The following is a 23318-nucleotide window of genomic DNA, read 5'->3' as shown; positions in this document are numbered from 1 at the left end:
CACTGTGAACTATACTGTATGCCCTTTAGTCAACCTGCAAATGAACATGTGCAACAATTGTGAATACGTGCTAGTCTGCTTCGTACCTTACCTCCTGTTTTCTCATTTACTAGGTTCAATGTAGCTGCTGTAGCTGTATGATGGGAAAGACAAAAAAAAGCCTGAAAAAATGCAGGAGAAAGATTCCTGGGCCTCCTGCTGCAGTTCCATATCCGAATCAGAGGTAAGTCATGGCAACTAATAGCTGGGGGTAATGTGTGTTTATCCACATTACATAGATCTGTTTTAATATTAGCCTCCTTACCTAGGGTTTTGTTAAGTTTTACAGCAGAAATGAAGATACAGATGCAGAAATAGAGCATAGGACCTTCAGGGCTTGGAGACTTTCAGAAGGAGGCAAAAAATCACAAGGCAGAGAAGAGAGCTTTCTTAATGTTTTGATCTGTGCAAATCATTCTTACTCAAGGATTTTGCCTCAAAGTAACCCTTTGGCAAACTTATTTCTGATACAAGAGTTTTTAGAAGTCTATATGTTGTGTGGGATTAACAAAATTTCAAGTACTGATTTTATTAGATGAAGGTCAAATATTGGCAAATAAATCAAAGTGCATACTTTTATGTTATCAAGGCAGATATCTAAACCCAGAGTTTTTTGTGTAATGAGACTGCAGGGAAAAAAAGGGCTATGAATATTTCTTGAGCAGGTGAAACAGACATGCTGAACTTCCAAATTGAATGTGTTTTGGGGCAGAAAATATAATTTTGAAAATACAGACATTTTAGCACTTATGACCAAGGTGTGGTGCGGGTTCTATTTCAGAGAGAAGTACAGTATTCCTGTCCTAGTACATATATGAATTATAGGAGATGGAAATATATGGAACTCAAAGTAGTCTGAAAGAAAAACACAACTCATTGTATGGCTGAAATAACGTGTTTGAAGGGAGACGGATTCCCACAGTTAAGTCTAGACATACTCAAGAGCCAGAAAACATAAGCTGAAGGAGTAGAGACTTGATATTCCAAGCAGGAGCAGCATAGATGCTTTGTAAAGCACATGTACCTAATGAGACATGAGCAGGCAGCTTGGTAAAGGCTTCTTTAGAAAAGTGACTGTCAAGCAACAGGGGTAGCTCAGGTTTAGGAAGTCACTGAGCTGTGTGAACAGGGAACAACAGGAGCTTGCAGGGGTCAGCAAAGCACCTTACCACTGAAGACAGGGTTTGGTGAGGGACTGTGCAGGGCACAGACACATTTGTAGCTGTAATCAGGGGTAATTTGTCCTGTGGTTTGTGCTGATGAGCAATGCACTAAGAAAGGAAACTAATGAAAATTTGCTAATCCCTGGTGACTTTAATCCTGCTGTTGTTCAGAGCAATGGGTCTGTCTGGATAGACATGTGTTAACAAAACTGCCTCTTCCTGATACCTTCCTAATTAAGAGATTGATGTCAGGATCAAAGGGTTTAATTTGCACATGGCACTACCTCTCACATTTCCTCTCTAGCTAAATAAAAGCAGCCTTGTCAGTTCCGCATCACCAAGTCCCAGATGCCAGGTTTTGTGTTAAACTAGGGTTTTTTTTTTTGTCTGAGGTTTCTGAAGGAAGATGTCTGACTGGAGAGAACAATTTGCAATTTACACTGCTCATTCAGAAGCCCTTCTGTCTCCACTAACCTCCTTCCCCTCCTCTAAGCAGATTTGTAGCTTTAAGTCACTGATGTCTCTTCACTCTGAAAGGCACTCTGCAGGGAACAAAGCAAACTAAATAAGAGATACATACCAGTAAAGGATTTCCAAGCGCATCCCTTGGTTGTCTGGAGCATTCTATCCTTCAGGGAAAGGCTTATTTCATTCCAGCCAGTTCATGATGATGTTGTACAGAGAGGCAGACTGATGTGGCTCTGGGATTGTGTGTCAGCACACACCTTCACACATGCCAAGAGGGCACTGCTTACCCTGCTTGGTAGAAGGCAGGTCATTCTCCCCTCCTGCGCAATCCCATTATGGTCTGAGTGTCACTCCATCCTTCCTTTTGGGATGCAGCCAAAAGGGTATTACAAGAGTATATTATAGGCCAGTATGTGCCAAGTTCTGGCTCATGAGGGACAAAGACATGTGCACACAAGTATGCACACTAGTGTGCACACACACATTACCTGCAGAATAGCTGTCAGAATCAATGCCCAATTATTCAGCATTGCTGAGGTGAGGTTGCTTAAGACCAAAGTGCACCCCACCCTCTGTGGTACACGTGAGATGACACAGGAACAGGCTCAGTGTTAGGAAGTTTATTTTTAGAAAGATGGGAATTCATAACTTAGGAACCTCTTTGTGTCTCCTTCCTCTCCCAGTAGATGAAGCAATTCTCTGTTCTCTCATCAATGCAGCCTCAGTGTGCTGGAATTGTGGACAGTAGCTTGCCACCAGTGCACAACATGACACCCATTTATAAATGACTAATATCCAAGGAAGGTTACCATCATACTCTGATCCTGCTCAGAACTTTATTATGTGATAGATTTCTGTGTTTTCTGGGCACCTTGGTACAACTTCGGATACCTTGGTGCACAGTCTTCAATACATTTTTTGTTGTTAGTTCCTAGCTATGTTTCCCCTTGTCCATATTTTCTCTTACATTACCCCCATTTGTTATTTCCTACCTTAGTGTTTTGTCTGCAGAAAACTTTTTTGTAATGAGTGACACTAAAGTTGTCCTACTGCCTTCTATTTAGTCAGCTGTACGAAGCCATTACATTTCTTTATGAAGTCAGATAAGTGAAAGAATGGGAGCCTTCCGTGACATAGTGGCACATGGGCCTGCTCCTCCCAGAAAAGATCTAAGTGAAAGCATGCAGTGGAAAAGAGCTAAAAGCAATAAAAGTCATACAGAAGCAGGAAGAAAGGGCATGATACCATTAAGAGTGCCATCCTGAGGATCACTAAGTGACCTGTGGGGCTAGCTGGAAAAGTCTTATAGAGCTGTAAACAGAGACATTCTCTGTATGTTCTATGTATGCTGCTTTCAGGATGTGTATGTACTGCATTTTTGCTAACATAGGACTGTATCCAAGAACTGGATCCACTGCCAATTTCTCCAAGTGGAACACTGTAGAAGATGTTGAGTAATGACTCAGTTCAGAGAGTTCAGCTGTATTTAACACGGTACACTGAACTCCCTGCATTACAGCTGTGCTTGCCACTGGAGTGTGTTAATAATGGCTTAACCTCTCTGCCATCCATTCTAAAGTGCCTCTAGCACAGAATAATGATTCACTTTGCCCAGGGTTCTCATCTCATCGAATTTTGATGTCCCTGAACAGAAGTGGAGCATGTAGGGTTCTAAAACATCACTGCTGTTTATGGATGCCCCAAATGACACTGCCTCAACAATTTTCTACTTGTCAAATGTTAACCTCTACCTCCGAGAAAATGAAGACATTTTGTTCGGTATTGAACAAGAAGAGAGTCAAGAGACCAGCAGCATATGCGTTTGTTAGGCTTTCTGTTTCAAAACAATGCATCAATGACAGAAGTAATCTCTAATAATCTTCTACTGACATAACGTAGGCATGCCAAATAATTGAATAATGCAACTGCTCAGGGGATAGAGGTTACCAAAACAGAACACAATAATTTCTGAGGAAGACACAGGTTGTTCTACCCCTGTGTTTTCTCTGGAAGTCAGCAATTACCCAGCAATTCAGTGCTAACTATCAGCTTATTCTGAATGTGGAGGAACCACCCACACATGAGCTAGGTTGAATCACAGCTTAGGGCAGTCTAAATGCGGTGAGACAACCAGTCCTCAGTTGTCATGGCTAGCCATGGGTCCCCCCTTTGGCCAGCAGCGACATAAATCTGTTGACCCCATTGCAGTGTCCAGAGCCCACCCATGTAGATGCGCCTTGATACAAGGAGTCACAAAAGCACAAAATGTAATCAGTTCTAAGTAATGGTAAGTTTGATGGCTTTGTAATGGAAAATAACCGTGGAGCCTGAAGGTAGCTGACATAGTTTCAGGTCCTCAGAACCTTAGTACAAAAGGTGTGAGAAAAGCAAAATGGAAGAACAGGACCTGGGGGTGGGGAGTATCTGGGACTAGCTGATGGCCAGGATGGGAGCAGTTAAACTAGCTGATAAGTAGAAGGGCAGGATGATTGCTATGTCTGTAATGTTAATTAAGCTGGGAAAAGTACACGACCCTTAAAGACCACCATCACATTTTTGTATGAATGCGGGAAACTTTCTGGAAATGACGTAATATGCCCGGTGACCATATAAGGATGGCCTGCAGAGCAATACGGAGAGACGTTAGGAGGAGCTATCCCCCGTGTCTCCCGGCGCCGCAATAAAGAATACCTGCTTGTCAACTTGAAACGAGTTTGTTCCTGGAGTTTTCTCCGAATCAGCCTGGACTCTGGTTTTTACCCTGCTGCCTTCTTGTAGAGACTCACATTAATTCTAACTTGATTTGCAGGGAGCAGAGAAAATCCCCTGTTACTTAAAGGGTAAAATCTTTCCTATCCATGGCAGGAGATGGAACTCCTGATCTCACATCCTTTATCAGCATGGGAAGCATTGTGCCTCTCACCAGGCAAAGGGAGATGGAGAGTCACTCTCGTGTGGTTCATGGCTGCGGGTTTAAGCAGTGATATAACATTTCCTGAGGTTTTAGTCTCTTGGAAGCTCCCACATGTCCCACACATGGAAACACCCATTTTCACTCCTGTACAGCTGCTGATCTCCCACGTCAACATGGGCTCAAAGCAGCCTTGTGTTTTTGATCAAAGGCTCCTTCCATTCCCCTAGCACTTTAGTTACCGAGCTAAAAAGAACCTGTTTCCTAGAAAACAATGCAAACCCATGGTTAGGGACTGGGAAAACCCCATCTTTCCTGTTTGCTGCAGGTAATCACACCCTATAATAAGGCAGGTTAATAGTGTGTGACCCCCCACCCGCCGCCGCGCAGTGCCCCCTGGCGGCCCATCTCCGCTGAAGCCTCGCGAGATCCGTCCCTAGCCCCAGGGTCTCGCGGGGAAAGGGGACGGTCGTTTCTCGCGCATGCGTAGCGGCGGTGGCTGGCCGTTCGGCGGAGAGGCGCCATCTTGGGCCTGAGCCTCCGCGGGCGGCGGAAGGCGGCTGAAGGCGGCTAAAGGCGGCGGCGGGCTCTAGCGGCGAGCACTGCGCTGGGGGCTTCGCCCCGCTGCCAGCCTGCGGGGCCAGGGCGGGGAGGCTGAGCCGGCGGCTCGCCATGGAGAGCGAGTACTACGGCGGGGACCAGTCAGGTAGCGGTGCGGGAGCGTCCCCCGCGGGAGGGACGCCCGGGGTGCTGGGCCCTGGGAGGGAGGGTGCTGTGCACGGCGAGCACCACGGGGATATCACCCTGCGCCGTCTGCCCGGCGGCCGCTGCCAGCTGCAGCGGCCGTTTGTGCTCACCGTGGTGTGGCGTTAGAGGCGGCGGAGCCGTGCCCGGTACCCCGGCTCGGCGGCCGCCGCACAGAGGGTGCGCCGGGCCGCGCCGCGCCGCCTCCGCCCCGGCGGTAGTGTGCAGTTGGCTTTGGAGGGGTCGGGTGACATCGGGGGACCAGCACCGCTGTCGTGATCGCAGCACAGCCTTGGTATTAGTTCGGTGTTCTGGTCAGTCGCTGCTGGCGTGCTTATTCTGAGTAATTTTGTGGTATTTTTAGGGGGGTTTCTGTGGTAGGTGTGTGCCAGACCTTCCCAGTTTCCCTGCATTAGAGAACGAGAGTCTGTTAGAACGAGAGTCTGACTGTAGCACTGCCTGTTCATCATCACTGTGAGTGCTTTTTAAACACTGGAAGATGTCACTGAGGTTTATTTTTCTTTTTTTAACTTCGGAGTAGATGATGGTGGAGCTACTCCAGTGCAAGACGAACGAGATTCAGGATCTGATGTGGAAGAGGAAGCAAATGAGCAGCATTCTGAATCTGAGAATGGAAGTGTAGGGCACCATTCAGAGGTACTGCTGGAACTTTATCTAGATAAAGATTATTCTTTTCTAAATTAATATCTTCTTGTTGTTTAAAGAGGCATTTTCTCCTAATTAAGACTTGCGTGTTTATTCGGTTGTTCCTAAGGGTCCTGTCTGGCAAAAGTTAACCTCCAGAAAGAAATGTGTCACATAGTCTCTTGGCCAATATGTAGGATAGGCTCTTTATATTTTTCTTTTCAATTGCTGTAATAGCATTCACTGTTTTGTTTCCTATTGTTATACTCAGTTGCAAGAAGATGAACTTTTGGTGTTTGAAATTCTAAGTAGTGGTTTATGAGCTGTATGAAGATATGTTCAGCCTGGAGAAGAGAAGGCTGCGTGGAGACCTCATAGAAGCCTTCCAGTGTCTGAAGGGGGGCTATAGGGATGTTTGGGAGGGACTCTTCATTAGGGACTGTAGTGATAGGACAAGGAGTAATGGGTTAAAACTTAAACGGGAGGAGTTTTGGTTGGATATAAGGAAGAAATTCTTTACTGTTAGGGTGGTGAGGTACTGGAATGGGTTGCCCAAGGAAGTTGTGCATGCTCCATCCCTGGCAGTGTTCAAGACCAGGTTGGATGAAGCCTTGGGTGATATGGTTTAGTGTGAGGTGTCCCTGCCCATGGCAGGGGGGTTGGAACTAGATGATCTTAAGGTCCTTTCCAAACCTAACTATTCTATGAGGAATTTAGAATTTTATCTCAATTTCTGCACAGTACTATAAGCGCGCACGTTGTGGAAGCATAGATTTCCTTACCAAAGAATAAGTGCGCTCCTATCTTCCACCTTTCCTCTCAGTTGTGAGCGCAGACTCTCAAGTCTGTTATATGCTATGGTTTTTATCTTGTCATTCACAAAGGAGCAGGTCCCGTGTGGAGCAGGAGTAGGTTCAGGTCCCTCAGTGGGATCTGCTATTCCTCTGAAGAGCTTCTTGCTTCTGGAAACCTAGACCATAAAAAGGGCTGTAATGCTTTGATCCAGTATTACATTTGGGGGAGAGTCGCTTAACTTCTCGATTAACACTTTTGGTTGAAAAGAGATTCCAATAAAAGTGAAAGTTCCCTTTAGATTGCTCAGAAAGTTTTGGAGTTCATTTTGAGTATATTTTTTTTGTGACTTGAAATAGAATTATATCAGGTTCTGTTAAGAAGGAATAATTGTGGACTGTGAACACATATCTTCTGCCAGGAGGGTTACGTTATCGAGAACTTTTTAATACTCACAAAAACTGCAGTTGGGGCTATTTTGTTCTGCGTATTTTGTGGTATCTTACATAAAGATCAGAATTGACTGGGTTTTCAGTGTGAGATATTTTATAAATTGCTTAAAATGCATAATGTGACGCACTGTAGCAGGCTGGTGTTCAACTGTGCAGTCTTTTTTTCTCCACCCGTTTATTGAATTCCTACGTCCCTCAGAGTTGGAAGTAGATGATGATTTTATATTTGTATGAAATTGAAGTTCTTTCTCAAAAGGAGTATGACCAGCAGGTCGAAGGAGGTGATCCTGCCTCTCTACTCTGCTCCTGTGAGACCTCACTTGGAGTATTGTGTGCAGTTCTGGTGTCCTCAACATAAAAAGGACATGGAACTGTTGGAACAAGTCCAGAGGAGGGCCACGAGGATGATCAGGGGACTGGAGCACCTCCCATATGAAGACAGGCTGAGAAATTTGGGGCTGTTCAGCCTGGAGAAGAGAAGGTTGCATGGAGACCTCATAGCAGCCTTCCAATATCTGAAGGGAGCCTACAGGGATGCTGGAGAGGGACTATTCATTAGGGACTGTAGTGATAGGACAAGGGATAATGGGTTAAAACTTAAACAGCGGAGGTTTAGATTGGATATAAGGAAGAAATTCTTTACTGTGAGGATGGTGAGGTGCTGGAGTGGGTTGTCCAGGGAGGTTGTGAATGCTCCATCCCTGGTGGTGTTCAAGACCATGTTGGACAGAGCCTTGGGTGATATGGTTTAGTGTGAGGTGTCCCTGCCCATGGCAGGGGGGTTGGAGCTTGGTGATCTTAAGGTCCTTTCCAACCCTAACTATTCTATGATTCTATGATTCGAGTGTAAAGCAGGTTTGAAGGTACTTTTTTTTAAAGGTGGAAGAAAATGATTTGGTGTGAGGCAGCATTTCTTGTTGTGACAATCAGGATTTCAGTGTGGGAGAAAATTTTTCAGCATGGGAGGAACAACTGTCTTTCAAATGGATTTAGTAATTCTGTTTTAATGGAAAAAGGCAATGAGTGCATGGAGAGTTACATTGCTGCTTCAGTAATATTAAGCTTTTTTCTGCTGTGTATGAAAACTTGGTAATTGTTCCTTACTTTTCTCTACTCCTCTGGGATTTTAATTTTACGTACCATGGCAGAGCAGCTGGAAATATGATCTGAAGACCAGGGAGCTGACTGTTACTTAGGTCTCGAGCATATCTTTTTCAGATTTAAATAACCAGAAAGTACTATCACCTGTTACCAGTTTTAAATGATCTTCTTCATGTGCCTGCATTATTTTAAAGGGTTCGTTCTATGATGGCTGTTGAATATCTCTATGGACATAAAATACTCCAGAGATGCAATAAAAGAATACATTTAATCAGAGTAAAACCCCAAACTAAAATACTTTTCTGTCCAATAGTAAATGTGAACCTTCAAACCTTAGCGCTTTATTTCATTCAGCTTAAATCATAAGCATTTGAGTATTTTGGTTTGTTATGAAGTCTTACATACTTAATTTTCCCTACATCAAATTCAAAATGCAGTAATATGGAGCAGCTGTCACTGAAATGAGTAGCTTTCAGCGATTTATCATACTATTTACCCTAAATATTCTCTCATCCTCTTATTTCCTTCATCTTTAGGAATATGTGGGAGGAATGACACTCAAAGGTAGTAAAACCTTTGAGACTGCCTAATCAGTTAAGTCTATTTAATTACTATTTCGTCTCTAATTTAGAACTCGGATGTAAAGAACTGAAGTTTTAAACTTTCAAACTTTTTTTTCAGGTTCTTAACTTTAAAGAAAAGGGGAATCCTGAGGAATTACTTATGTAGGTCTCAGGTATGTGGGTTTTTCTTTTCCACAATTCTTTTCTGGCTTTCCTTCCCCCAATCCCACTTTATCTATAAATGTTTTTCTTGATGTCCTTACCAGTTCTGCTTTAAACAAATAGAATTAGATAACACGTAGGTTTAGTACAGTAATGAATATGAAATCATGTTTACAGTGTTTCTACAAGTCAGGCTCATATGGAAATCTTTAATGACTTAGATCCTTATGCTTTCACCAAGTCGTTGCTGTCTTCATGAATTAAGTTATGGTTTGACTGTGACTGTCTGTGATGGTTATGTATGCCTTAGTTTAACAGTTGTCATTCATGAGGTAGTAGTGGATGGGTCAATTTTCTTCAACTTCGTAAAGTGTCAAAGTAGTACCTCTTAAAAGTGGCTGCATGTTGATCATATAAACTACTTGCTAACTGAAATTTTTGTGTAGAAGAATAACACTGTAAATTTGATTTTAATGTTTGTGATTTTATACTGTACTAAAGCCTCATGTTATAGAATTCTTTCAGTTAAATAAAAGGACATCTCTATTAAAATGTTTATAGATAAAGAGGAGGAAGAAAAGAAAGCAAAGGAATTAGAGAAAAATGCAGTAGCAATTACCTGAGACCTACTTATTTTTGGGGATGTCTGATCTTTTATTTTAATTAAATATTTGGAAAACTAGAAAACTCCAAAATTACATCCTTGACTTCTTTGAGAGCATCTTTTTAGAGACGAACTAGTAAAAAAATAAGGGGTGTGAGACTCTCCTAGAGATTTTAAGTCCTCTTACTGTAAAGTTGCATGTACTTTTTATATCAAGGAAACACCAAAACATTCAGAGCTTCATTAATTGTATTCAGAAGACCTTTGCACTGATGGCTGTGGACAGGACCTGTCTGTTCTCTACAGGCTCTGAGCAAGTCAGCTCTGCTTTAGAAGGTGCTGTTATATTAATGTGCTGAGTGTAAGGCAGTGTGTGTCACCTTTCTGCAGAGGGCACTGACTTGACCAATATAACTGTGTTTTTTGGGTTAGCTCTGGTTGAGCTTTCCATACTGAGGACTAGAGTAGATTGTGCTGACTGCCAAGTCTATGTAGGGGCACCTGTATCGTCTTAAGTGGTTCTTCTATAGGTGATTGTATCACAGCAGAGTTCAACTGCTATAACCACTGGGATTCTGTAGTGTAGACCAGTGTGTAATGACAGTGTGAGCTATTAGGATGTGTGTCTGCTCTCCATCCACAAACATCTTTGTTCTCAGGAGTTTGTCAGTTTGCAGTAACAGATTGGAGATTCAGTGTATTGTAAACTGCTTCAGTAATAATATTGTATAGTTGTAATTACTTCTTTATGAAGTATTTTGCACTGGAATTTCCTAATTTAGTAATACATTCTGCATAGGAGAATATATAACCTGCAGCCACTCTTCTGACCTTAGAAACATTTAAGAATCCTGAGTTCCAGTTATTTTTTTGGTTTTGTTTACCTGTTCATTGAAGACTTTCTGGACTGGCATTCTAGAAGGTGATGAGCCTTATAGTTTAAACAAGAATATTTGTATTGTTTTCCTTGGTTTTGTGTAGTTAAATCCCTTAGTACTGCTAGCATAATTATCAACATAGCCATCTGAAATCAAGACATGACAGACCAACCCACTAAAAATTATATGGTAGGAGAATAAGGATTAAAGAATTAATGTTATTAGAAATATAACTTTCAGTGTAGACTTCTGCATTTCAGTACTTTTCAATGACCTGACCTATAAAACTGCTGTCAAATCTGTTGCCTGTTCTCTTTGCAGCTGCAGTTTTCTTTAAATAATACAGTCAGAAAATACACAACATATACATGTGGTTAGTTTACTTGAGAGGTACTGGGCAGCAGAGGGCCATTGAATTAATATTTTGGTAAGGAAAAAGTAAATCTCATAACAAGCTGAGAGCAGTTGAGTGTGTGTGTGGTCATCCTCAGTTCTGTAATTCCTTAGTCTTCAATTCTTTAAAATTTCACATTCAGGTTTTAATAGAACCCTGTTTCCTTTCTGTAAGAAGAAATGAGAAATACTGAATAATAATGCCAGCATGATTTAAAATAATAGCATTGCTTTAGAGACAGGGGCAAGCAGTAAGAGAGAACTTGCTCACATTGTCACAGCAGTTTTTTTGTAGCCAGCATCAAGTAACATGGAAATAGTGAAGTTGTTTTGAAGTGTGTGTTTTCAAATTCTGTAGTCTGAATTTTTTTCCATTGTGCAATAACCTTCTGTTTGTGATTTTGCACTGATTTAGAAGTTATTACTTTATTGAGTGCCAGCCAAGGGAATAAATGCCCAGGGTCCAAAATTTTAGAAAGCCATGTTATTTAACACTTATTATAATTCTGGAGGGAGTAGTTCCTAAACAGAATTGAAATTTATTTTGTTTAAAATCTCTTCTTAATCATACATTTTAACAATTAATAGTATTGTTTGTTGTAGGATAGATACACCTGCATTATTTTGTATGGCTCTAACAATAGAAAATATAAGTAGCCTGTCCATCTTTCCAAAGAACTTAAATTGCTGATAAAAAAGACCGAGAAGCTCCAGGGCATACAGGTCTTAAAGTAGCTCCTAGGACAGTAAATACTCAGTTTGCAAATATGCTAGTGGAAGGAGTCTATAGCTGAGACAAAATCACCCCTGAGGAAAGCCTGGTTGAAAAGTGGAGTTGAGCATGTAGAAAGGAAGTTTCTTTTACAGTATTGTGCTTTTCAGTTGCAAATGGGATTATTGTGACTGTGAGAAGTGTACTGAGTTAATGAAGCAAGTGTTCAAGTTCTGTTTTCTCAGGTAGATGCAATTGAGATCTTATTTTTTTTTCCCCGAGTAGAAATTAGATGTTGTAGGAAAAATAAAACAAGACATTGTCAGTAATGATATTGAAAGGTGGCTTGTGGAAGGTTTTTGCAGGAATGGAGCATTGGCTTAGTATTCTTTTTTGTGTAGAAAAAGACTGAAGGAATTGCGTTTAAATTCTGGAGTTTTAAGAAGACTGCTGTATTTCCGCATAGGTTATCTCAGGTGTCTGAACAGGCACCAGAGCTATCAGCTTAATGGGGAGAAACATTGAATCCGTTGTTTCTTTCTTTGAAACAACATTGAAACACAAAACTAGTTAACAGTAATACCCTGGAAGGTCTGACTAAAACTATTCCTCTTTTTTTGGTAGGCTTTTGGTCTTGACATTTTCCTAAATAAGTTTCCTTGGCAAAGAAGGAAAGGATGCAAGCTCTTTTGAGCTTCAATTAGAAAGCAATACCTGTGCAGTTTCAGTAAAATGTAATTTGTATCAAATCCGTCCATTTTGAGATCTTAAAATGACAAGTGGGACATCATGTTTCTTGCCTTATTACGGGGGATTTGAACTAAACAACTTCGAAGACCTGACTTTTTAAAATAAAAGCACTAGGCATTTACCCTTGAGGAACTGGATTCTTCTTAGACATGTTTGCTTGAGTGTTCTTTAAATTCTGTTAACCATTCTCAGCATATGCTTGAGCTGCCGGGTGGACAGCCTAAACAGTTTTCTTGATCTGAAATATTTGACAGTGCTTTGATGCAGATTGTCTCATGATTGTTTCTGTGCAGAAAATATTTTACTTTGCAGTACCTTGGGTAATGAAATTGGAGGAAAGACAAGCAAAAATTCAGAACGTTTTTTGCATACTTAAGGTTTTTTTTGCTTAGTTGCCTGAGTTATTTTTCTCTTTCAGAATGAACACAGTGATGGAGAAGATGATGGGCGAATGGGAGAGCCCCACATGACAGACTCTGAAAATGAAGATGTCCCGAGGCAAAAAGACAGTGACTCAGATAATGAAGAGCCTCCAAATCACAATGTAAGTGATTCTGATAATGAAGCAGCTCACGGAGGGAAAGATAGTGATTCTGACACTGAGGACCATCCAAATAGGCATATAAGTGACTCTGAAAATGAAGATGCCTTAAATCATCGAGCAAGTGACTCTGATAATGGAGAGCCTCACAGAGATCACAGTAGTGACTTTGAAAATGAGGAATCACACAAGCAGCCGGCCAGTGACTCGGACAGCGAGGAGCTGCACAAGCAGCCAGCCAGTGACTCTGAGAGTGAGGAGCTGCACAAGCAGCCAGCCAGTGACTCGGAGAGTGAGGAGCTCCGCAAACAGCCTGCTAGCGACTCAGAGAGCGAGGATGTTTCCAGACACAAACAAGAAATGGAGTCTGAGGATAGTGATGTGGAGGACAGGAAGGAGGAGGTGCAGAATGATTCTCATCATTCAGATAATGAACACGTAAGGGAAGGATTTCAGGGCTCTGACAGTGAAGAGGAAATTCCTAAGAGACGAAAAATGTCTGACAGTGATGAAGAAGAGAAAGAGGAGGAGAAGACAGTGAAGAGGAAAACCGCTATCCTTTCTGACAGTGAGGATGACGAGAAAACACGTAAGGAACTATAGTGTGAAAATATAAATGTGATGTGACAAGTAGCATGGTTTTATGTGAAGAAGGCATTTAAGATTAATATAGATTTGTATAAATAGATAAACCATAAAGGAAACTTGGGGTTAGAGCACAACTTCATTTGTAGAGGCTGTTGTTCTAACTGCATGTCTGTGTGAATGTGTATCTAATGCTTTTGAGTAGTAAGTAGGTCTAACAGAAGTTGCAGTGATCTTCCTTTGTACTGGCATCTGTTGCATTGATCATTCTGTTAGTTGTTTCTGTACTTTGTTAGAGACTCTTTACTGATTTTTTTCCTGTGTTTTTTGGGTACATTTGCTTTGGGTTTGTTTTCCATTCATATACTTTGGATGAGAATCAGTTTTGAAATGACAAGTTTTTGTGGATAGGTATGGTATATGGAAACTGCAGTTACTGATGAAATGAAACATTTTAGAATGGATATGTTTGTTAAGAGGTGGCAATGCTTTTGTGTTGGAATGCTGATCAGCTTCCTTCTTGTCCAGATCAAATTTGCGAGAATAGTTCTTGAGAGTACCAGTTGTCACCTCTGTTACTAGGACATGTAGTAATGAATCTTTCTGTTGGCAGCTGCTAAAAAAGTACGAATCCTTTCTGATGTTGAAGAATCAGATAGTGATGCTGCTTCAGAGAAATCTGACAAAAGGAAGAAAAATATTTTATCAGATAGTGAGGAGGAAGAAGAAGAAGAAGAAAGAAAAGAGAATGCTGGGAAGAAAAAAGAGGAGAAAGATCTATTTGGCAGTGACAGTGAATCTGGAAATGAACAAGAGTAAGTGCTTCTGGGGTATGAATTCCATCAGGGTTGCAAAAGTAAGACTGATTGTGAGTGGAGAATGGATGAATCCCAACCTGAGAATGCTTGTCCACCTTCATTGGTGGTGTCAAGTGGAATGTCAGTAGTAGGTGGTAGAATGAAAAGTGGATCTCCACAGTCATCGGAAATGTTGCAGAAAGTACACATGTAATGTTGCAGTCTAAATAGATAAATGTTGCTGTTACCTTCACAGGAACCTGATTGCAGATATTTTTGGAGAATCTGGTGATGAGGAAGAAGAGGAATTCACAGTAAGTGTTACTGTAGATATCTTTTTTTCACTTGCTAGATCTGATCTTCATGGGAATGTGTATGCTGTATCACAGGAGAAGCTTTGTACCTGCTGGACTCAATGAGGTAGTGATTGGGTTAAATAACATTTACAAATGTTATGTTTGGAGAGTTACTGTTGTGAAAGTCACAGGTGGAATTAGGAAGTCTGTGTTCCTCTTCAGATTTTCTGCATGCTTATCTGAAGCTTTTTAAGTACTGGTGTCAGGGTGCCTGAGTAGGTGCTCAGTCTTAATCCGTATGCTGATTTTCACTGTCTTTACCCATCAGGGTTTTAACCAGGAAGATTTGGAGGAAGAGAAGGGTGATGCAGACATGAAGGAAACAGCAGATGAATCAGACTCTGATGATAACATCAAAAGAGGGAAGCAGTAAGTCAATATCTTATGTACTCCTTTGCTAATAACAAGTGCAAGATTTTAGTGAAAGGTGTCTTTCAAAGGCTGGCTAGACTTTGTAGTTTAGAAAGGCATGGGTCTATGTTTCTGCATAGAGCGTCTTCTCAGAAACTATGTCAGAAGGTTCTCTCTCAACTAATAGTTTGGTCACTTGACAGTACAAAGCAGATTACCTATGCTGCTGCTTCAGAGAACAGTATTTGATGGTTCACATCAAAACCTGAGTGAAAGTAATGTCTAATCAAGCAAGCATCTAATTCTGCTTCTGACAGTACAACACTGGAGTCAAGTGTGTTTCTCTGCTGGTATAAGGGATAAGGTATGGCAAGACTTGCCATTAGCATGTGTCCTGTTTTCCTTTCCGTTTGTTTCAGTAGCATCAGTGCAGTGTGTTGCAGGTGTAGGAAAGCTAAACCCTTGTCAGCTTCAGTGACAACTTTGGCACATTTTGAACCCTGGATATTACATATATGCATGTCATTAGCTATTTCATCCAGGTCTTGCAGACTTCTGAGGGCATCTTGGAGCCACTGAAGCCCTTTGCTAGTTTCCCAGTTTCTATACTGAGGATAACTAATTATCTTTCAGGGACATCGAGACATATTGCTGTCAGATTTATTGGAGAAGTTTTGAAAGGCTGGTTACAGAAATACAACATTATTTCTTACAAAGACAGAAAGATCAACCCTTTTCTGACCATCAGCAAACTTTCTTCTTGCATTTCAGTATGGACTTCATGTCAGATTTTGACATGATGCTGCAACGAAAGAAGAGTATGAGTGGCAAGCGTAGACGAAACCGTGATGGTGGAACTTTCATTAGCGATGCGGATGATGTAGTCAGTGCTATGATTGTGAAGATGAATGAAGCCGCTGAGGTGAGTTATCTAGGCTCCAAAGACACCATAAAATCCAGTTCCATTCTACAGGAAATCTGTTGATTGTAATGGGTCTCTGATAGGGGAACCCAAGTACTGAACAGATAGTGACATTATGTCCTTGGATAATAATCACTTTGAAACCCAGACTTTGTTTTAGCACATGATGCACACATGTGTGCTTTCGTGTTACGTGCACTGTGCTTCATGATAAACCTCTAGGTTATCCAATTACATTCTTAGCCAAAGTGAAAAGATATTTTCTTGCATCCCAGTGTTTTGGTTAGCTGTTTTTCTGTTGTTCAGGTTAGATTTTACTAACAAAGTTTCTAGGTTATTTGTGCATAGCTAGCATGGAGGACTACTCCAGTTTACTGCAATCAACCTAAATCATGAACTGAGGGAAAAAAGAGAAATAATTAATTTTAGGGGGAATCTCCAAATACCATGTTTTTAAGGAGAATGTTGACTAAGGTGGAGACCCTTCTTTAAGAGGAGTCATAATATAATGTGTTTTGGGACTGTAGGAAGTTGAAGCAGGGCACAAGGTTAGTGCAATCCTGCCAAAGTTGCAGTTCTCATTTAATGAGCTAATCTCTTTCCTGTAAATAATTAACTATGAGAGTTGCTGATTTCCTCTTTGATTAACTTGCGCTGATTCTTTAACTCCCTACAGGAGGATCGACAGCTGAATACACAAAAGAAACCAGCACTAAAGAAATTAACTTTGCTACCAACTGTAGTTATGCATCTTAAAAAGTGAGTTGTCATTCTCCTGGTTAATTATCGTCTTGGGGAATATTGGGAATTTGGTAGAATTTGGGGAGTGACACTGCGGTTGTACTAAGCATGCAGTGAAACATTCTTTTTCCCAGTAAATGCTGGAGTGAGGTGGCCTCAAAAACCTGAAGTTCTATGTAGTTTTGCCTGTTAATTTAACATGAAACAAACTCAAGTGCACAGTCTTGCTGAAGGAACTTCACATTTTAAGGGTTTGATGTGTTACATGACTTTCTGGCTTCTCTTTATTTGAAATTTCCTAGGCAGGACCTCAAAGAAACTTTCATCGATAGTGGTGTTATGTCTGCCATCAAAGAGTGGCTTTCTCCCCTTCCAGACCGAAGTCTCCCAGCATTAAAGATACGAGAGGAGCTTCTGAAGATCCTGCAAGAGGTTTGAAACTGACTTTTAACCATACTTCATTTGTGGCTTCTCCGTGGTGTTACAGTTGTGTGCTTTAGGAAAATACTTGCTGATCTTTAAGGTCTTTTCTAACCTAGCTGGTTCTGTGATTCTATGATAAATGTACTGTAGCTGCTACCAGTGTGCAGGGAAATACACAAGGAAGCAAACTGCAAAACAGATGTGTTTCTTTAAAAGCTGCATCATTTTAATGGGTGTTGGATTATAGATGTGCTGTCTAGCACAAAACAATATTTGACTAGGTCCAACAAAAAGTTGACTAGACAGCTTCAGGCACCTAATGGTTGTTATGAAAATGTTACCCATGTTCACCACAATACTAATAGCTCTGCTACCAGCAGGCCGGAAGACATTTCTGAGAGTCTCAGGTTAACTACACACTCCCTCTCTTGGGGAGTAATGTGCTATGGCATTTCTGGTTTCTTGATACGTTCTTGGTGCTCATTCATTGTGGTTGGTCATTTGAATTTGTCTTTTCTATGTTCATAAAATAAGCGTGGCATAGTCTTAATAGTGAAGTAGAAACAAAATGTTCCTTGCAGCACCACTAGCTGGCTTTATGTGACTGATGCTCTAGAAATACATTTCTCCTTGCTAGGAATTTGCAGGAGTTCTGCCTGAGTTTATATTATTTGGCCCTACCTATTTCAGATTTATGTGTAAAGTTTAGTGAACAATCATTTGCTGTCCCTGAGTTTTACTCTCTTGTGGTCGGTTCTCTTCTCTGGCTTCTTAAAGTGTGCAGTGCACTAGAAAGCCCATCATACTCAGTGTAGACTCTTAGCCTTTGTAGCTAAACTGATTACTTGAATGCTTTTTCCATGTCAGTTTTTATCTTTATAAAATGCCATATCTTTATACAAGTGCTTTGAAGACCGTAACTGAATTTTTGTGTAATATAAGCAAAAGAGCATTTGGAGCAAATAGTTCTGGGAACCTTGATTTTATGTATAAAGCCCAATAATGTTATGGCAAATTTCTTGGATTTTGTGTTTGGTTCTCTAACCCATTCCTAGTGAAAAAGGCTATTTTTTCAAGCTTATTGTGAAAATGGTTTTTGGTCTGTGTTTGCAAAGTTCAATGACACCATTAATGTTCAGACATAATTTCTTGCTGTTTTCTGACTTTTATCTTGCAGCTGCCCAGTGTGAGCCAAGAGACCCTGAAGCACAGTGGCATTGGAAGAGCTGTGATGTACCTCTACAAACACCCCAAAGAGTCGAGACCTAACAAGGATATGGCAGGGAAGCTAATCAGTACGTAAACCTCCCTTTGCTTTGTGTCAGTGAGATTTCACTCATTATTTTATTTCAGCATCAGTCTTTCTATTGCATGGGTTTTGTTACCATCTGTAGTAGAACTAATTCTGCAATACAAGAATCTCACTAATCTGTTTAATTTCTTTGTTTGTAGGGCTCTTAACAAATGCTGTTACATTAAATTCTGCACATCCTTTTTTCCTGTTCGTTTCATTATTGTTTTGAATGAGAGGATGGCACTTATTTTGTCCAGGCTCTGTCTTTGCTAGTTGTCCAAACCTCATGTAGATAGACGCTTGAACAATAGGAAGGTGCTCAGAAGACTTTTTGTTCTATGGACTTCAGAGAGATCTTGGGTGACAGAAAGTTTACTTCTTGAACAGCTGTAGTGCATGTGTAGTGCATCCCGTCCTGAAGGACTGCAAACTAATTATAAGCTTGTTAATGTTCTTCAGAAACTATTTTGCATATTTCTAAAATAGCACTTGCTGTGGTGTGCAGGGGTTCCTGACACTTCAGGATCCTAAGTGCTCAGATTCTAAAAGAGCAGGCAACAGCAGGAGAATTTATGGATGAAGGCTCTTTCTTACCGTCCACATGGCTGGATGTCATTGAAATATTAAGGGCTCAGCAATCAGTGTTTGTTTGAAAGGAAGCATAAATACTTGCCATAAACTTTGAAAGCTGTACTTGGGCACCAGAGTGGTTTGGAGGTAAACTTTGGTGGCCTAGTGTTTAACAGATTTTATTCTTTTTAATAGATGAATGGTCTCGACCTATCTTTGGCCTTACCTCAAACTACAAAGGCATGACAAGAGAAGAGAGGGAACAGAGAGATCTGGAGCAGATGCCGCAGCGAAGGAGGTTGAGCAGGTAGGAGTAGCAGGCAGAAACATGAAATCCTTTCTGCCTAAGACTCTATCAAGAAAATCAAAGCCGTGTGTAAATAGTGAGGAAATAAAAGGATAACAAGTTACAACCTCTGTCTTTTCTTCTACCCCACTTAACTGTCGTTTCAAATCACTGTTCTTCTGTATGTGTATGTGCCTATAAAATATTTTTCTTGCAGCTCTGGTGGTCAGACTCCCCGCAGGGACCTGGAGAAAGTGCTCACTGGAGAGGAAAAGTATGTTTTTTATTTATAAAATTATTTTTTGTTTATTTGTTTATTTTAATTATTTATTTAATTAATGAAATTTGGTTAGAAAAGAAGTATTTTGGTGGTAGTTACCCGCAGTTGGTTTTGAGGCTTTAGAGGCACTGGTTATGTGTTGTGTTTCAGAGGTAGAGCGTGCTGTATCGCTTGTAATTCTGTCTGAGGTTTGTTTCTTTAACACATCTTTTTCCGCAGGGCTCTTAGACCCGGTGATCCTGGGTTCTGTGCACGTGCAAGGGTGCCAATGCCCTCTAACAAGGACTATGTGGTCAGGCCAAAGTGGAATGTGGAGATGGAGTCCTCCAGGGTAAGCATCGTCATTCTCCTTGTCACTCTGTGCCTAAGCTGTCTCTGACTAAGCCTGGGAATCTTGTCACCTTACTGTCATGGTTACTGTACAGTTCAGTAGTCGGCTTAAGTGCCTCTTCTAATCTGGGTAGACAGTAAGTCCTACTATCAAGCAGGCTGTTTTCAGCTCACCAAATACTTTCACATGGATATCTTTGATTCTCTAACCAAAAAGAGATTTTCATGTTAACACTTCCAGAATTTCCCTCTAGCTTGAGAATCTGATTACAGGCCTCTGGTTTTAGAGCATTTTGAATTAAAGCTCCAGTTTTATGTCGCTGATACTTTGATACCTCTCCCAGTTTTTGTGTCATGTTCTTCTGATGATATTCTCGTTTGGGAAAGCTTTGAAGTTTTGGTAAACATTACCATCTTCAGTAGAGGCCTTTGCTTTATTTGGTTCATCCATCTACCTTGTACAGTTTAATTTCAAAGGGGAGTACATGGTAGAACACACATAAATGGAAGAAGTAATAATTACTGTGCTTTCTGCTGTTCTCTCTCCTTTTGTGCATTAATTGAGATATTGTTTCTAGCCCGGGACTATTAAGAGAGGTATTAGTCGCTTGGAAAAACACAAGAGACGGTTTGCTGAACAGAAACGACTCAGCAAAGTGCATCGGGCCATCAAGTTCAGCATTGAAGGCAACAGGATGCCTCTGTAGCCATGACACACTGCCTTCCCCAAGTTTGAGAGGTATCCCTCAAGGGAGGTGTGAACAGTGCATGTGCTTCAGCTGTTCGCAGTTTGCACATACAGGAAAGGAGTGTGTACACCCTAACTCATTAAACTTGGAAACTCTCCACATATTCTCTTAGGTTTGTACTGTGACCTAAAAGGTAACCTGTACAGGAAAAAATAGGCTGCAGCACATAACATCTGCCATGATGCCTGCCTCGACAGCTTCAGGGTACCCAAATGACAGGTGATCAGTGAAAATACAAGTACTCCAAAGTAGATTTGCACCATGTGTGGTTTTGAGTGCTGTTGTGACATAATTAGGTTCTCCAGGTTCACCTGAACTAAAACACAGGAATTTTGGCCTTTAGCGTAGCACCTCACGTCACTGCATACCAGTATCTGTGGGTGACGTTTGTGGGCCCAAAGTAAGATACTTTTCACATCTGCTCTTTCAAGGAAGTTGAATGATGCAAGGTTTTAGAAGAGTCTGGCAGGAGGCAGAGTGTGATGCCTCTGCAGAGCAGGGGAAGAACAATCCCTGCTATGAATGCAGCGTGAAGGGAAGACGGATCAATGACGTGCATCAGTGTGGGAAGTGTTTTGACGGTTTCTGGTCTGCATTTCAGTTCTGTGAGCAGGGCTGCCACAAACTGATAGCGACAGGAAAAGGTTAGCACAAAGCTGAATTTAAGCTTCATACCTGTTTTTAAAAAATAGATAATTTCTTTAAAGTCACTGTGACAATCCAGGTATAATTTCAATGAATAGTGAACAGTTTAAGGAATACAGTTTATTTAAAATCAGTATGTCAGGAGCACATCTTCCTCAGTGATGGGAGCAAGAAGTTCAGTTTCTGATAGATTTTTTTTTTTTGGTCAGATATTAAACAGCATGTTCTGGATATCTCTGTTTCTCACAAACTTAAAAGGTGTGTGACGTTTTCATCATTTATTGTTTCCGTTGTCTAGTTAGGGGAAATTGCTTTCTAGGAAGTAATGGCTGTGGTTTGGAAAGTCCTTTGCTATTTGTCTTCTGTGGCATTTCTTTAATAGAATCACTGTATTTAATCTGTGAAAAATAACCGCTTTGTCATCTCAGTTTCTCATTTGCAGTTAAAATAGAGGGATAAAATGCAATAACTCCTCTAATAGCTTGTGTGGTCAGCTTAGGCATTTCTTTTGCTTCCACTAAACCCCATTTTTCCCAAGAATCTCTTGTTTTATAAGTACTAATAAGCAACACCTTTAAAATCAGTTGTAGTTTGTAATCAATAGATCAAATCAGTCTGCTTTAATTGAAGCACATTCATGCCTAAAGATCTCTCTCCCACCCCCAGAAGCCTGTATGTGAGATACTGTGGTGCAGTGTGTTTCTGACACTGAGCTCCAGCTGACAGAGATACAAAACTATTCCAAACTGTATATTCACCTGGCATGTGAACAACTAACAAACATGGTTATTAATCCCTGTAATGGATGTGAAAGCTTTTCTGTGTGATGTTTTTGTGGCAGGGGGTTGGAATGACATGGTCCTTACAGTCCCTTCCAACCCAAACCGGTCTGTGATTCTATGATACATGCAGCGTGTAAACTGGGGGAACCTTTTCTCCACTTTGTGGGGAGGAGATGTGTGCACGCACACACAACTGTTTGGAGCCAATGGCTTCACCGCTCCCTCCTGCAGGTTTACCCTCGCATGCATCACTTCGCTTCTCTTGAACCTCTGGGACGTCTGCTTTTTTCCAGTGGTAATTATTAGGTTTTATTATTTAATGATATATTTTTTAAGTTCCAGGGGACCTCTAAGAAAGGGGTGAGTCGACTGGACAAACAGATGCGGAAATTCACAGATATCAGGAAAAAAAGCAGATCTGCCCATGCAGTGAAAATCAGCATTGAGGGCAATAAGATGCCATTGTGACCCTTCACAGAATACCCTATGACCTCTGCTGTAAGACAGTACACCCACAGACTCTTTGGAGACCTTTACATTTTTTTAACAGCTTGTTTGGGTTTTTTGGGGGGTTTTTTTTTAGTGAATCTTGAAATTGGTTCAGGTTCTGGTGTATGATGATGTCCAAGGACTGTGAATATGGGGACTTCTTTCTCCTGATTGTATTTAAACTTGCTCTATTGTGTCCTTTGTACAGATCTTGTATTTGTTGTATTGCAACACTTGAGACAATAAAACATCTTCTGTTGGTTTATTTTTTTTTGGGGGGGGGGGCGCACCTCTCGATTGATTGCTCAAGGGAATGTATTTGCAGACCACCTGGTGTGTGGAAAAGCTGATAATTGTTAATTTTCTGTTTACTGCTGTCTGTGTCCTTTTTATTCAGAGCTTTATCAATCAGTTGGTCTGATCCTATATCTTGTTTTTGATAAGCTGTACTGGGTATCTTCTATTCAGTGGGTTTCATTGTTCATGAAAGCATAATGGAAGGCTCAAGACAAAGCAGAGCTGGAAGACAACTGCACCTGCTCTTTCCAGGTATGTTTATGATACAGGAACTGACATCAGGTGTGTGGTTTTAGGATGCTAAGAGTTTCAAGGGTTTGGGTTTGGTGTCTAGTTGCTGCACTCTCCCCCCAGACTTTATTTTTGGTAGTTCTGGTGCTTTGGGGCTGCTCTTAAATCTGAAGAGGTGTTTCCTTGAAGTACTGGCCCTGGTGGTCATGTGAGGGCTTTAATTACAGTTTCTTGCCATTGGAATTAATAGCCTAGCATCACCTGTTCTCTGC

General features: G+C 41.1%; 1 protein-coding gene across 5 annotated transcripts; it reads left to right on the top strand.

Annotated features, from left to right (window-relative positions):
* Positions 1-5088: 5088 nt before the first annotated feature.
* IWS1 (interacts with SUPT6H, CTD assembly factor 1) lies at positions 5089-22889 on the top strand. Of its 5 annotated transcripts, none has more exons than XM_034064018.1 (15): positions 5089-5287; positions 5867-5982; positions 12796-13507; positions 14117-14318; positions 14557-14614; positions 14925-15025; positions 15779-15929; positions 16606-16688; positions 16973-17102; positions 18271-18388; positions 19153-19264; positions 19461-19517; positions 19743-19854; positions 21457-21505; positions 22372-22889. In XM_034064018.1, the coding sequence occupies exons 1-15, from the start codon at positions 5254-5256 to the stop codon at positions 22380-22382; spliced, it is 2046 nt and encodes a 681-aa protein (XP_033919909.1). In that variant the 5' UTR covers positions 5089-5253; the 3' UTR covers positions 22383-22889. The 5 variants fall into 5 exon arrangements, with proteins under 5 accessions (XP_033919909.1, XP_033919908.1, XP_033919907.1 ...); XM_034064017.1 differs by having other exon boundaries at positions 22366-22889; XM_034064016.1 differs by lacking the exon at positions 21457-21505.
* The last annotated feature ends 429 nt before the right edge of the window (positions 22890-23318 follow it).

This window comes from Melopsittacus undulatus, chromosome 6 (genome assembly GCF_012275295.1).
Source record: "Melopsittacus undulatus isolate bMelUnd1 chromosome 6, bMelUnd1.mat.Z, whole genome shotgun sequence".
Lineage (NCBI taxonomy): Eukaryota > Metazoa > Chordata > Aves > Psittaciformes > Psittaculidae > Melopsittacus > Melopsittacus undulatus.
This window is presented reverse-complemented; position numbering and strand designations above follow the sequence as displayed.

Coding starts and splice junctions, on each gene's coding strand:
- IWS1 (XM_034064015.1), top strand. CDS start 5,254: ATGGAGAGCGAGTACTACGGCGGGGACCAGTCAG. Junction 5,983..12,795: donor GTGTAGGGCACCATTCAGAG/GTACTGCTGGAA, acceptor TTTCTCTTTCAG/AATGAACACAGTGATGGAGA. Junction 17,103..18,270: donor TTCTGAAGATCCTGCAAGAG/GTTTGAAACTGA, acceptor TTTATCTTGCAG/CTGCCCAGTGTGAGCCAAGA.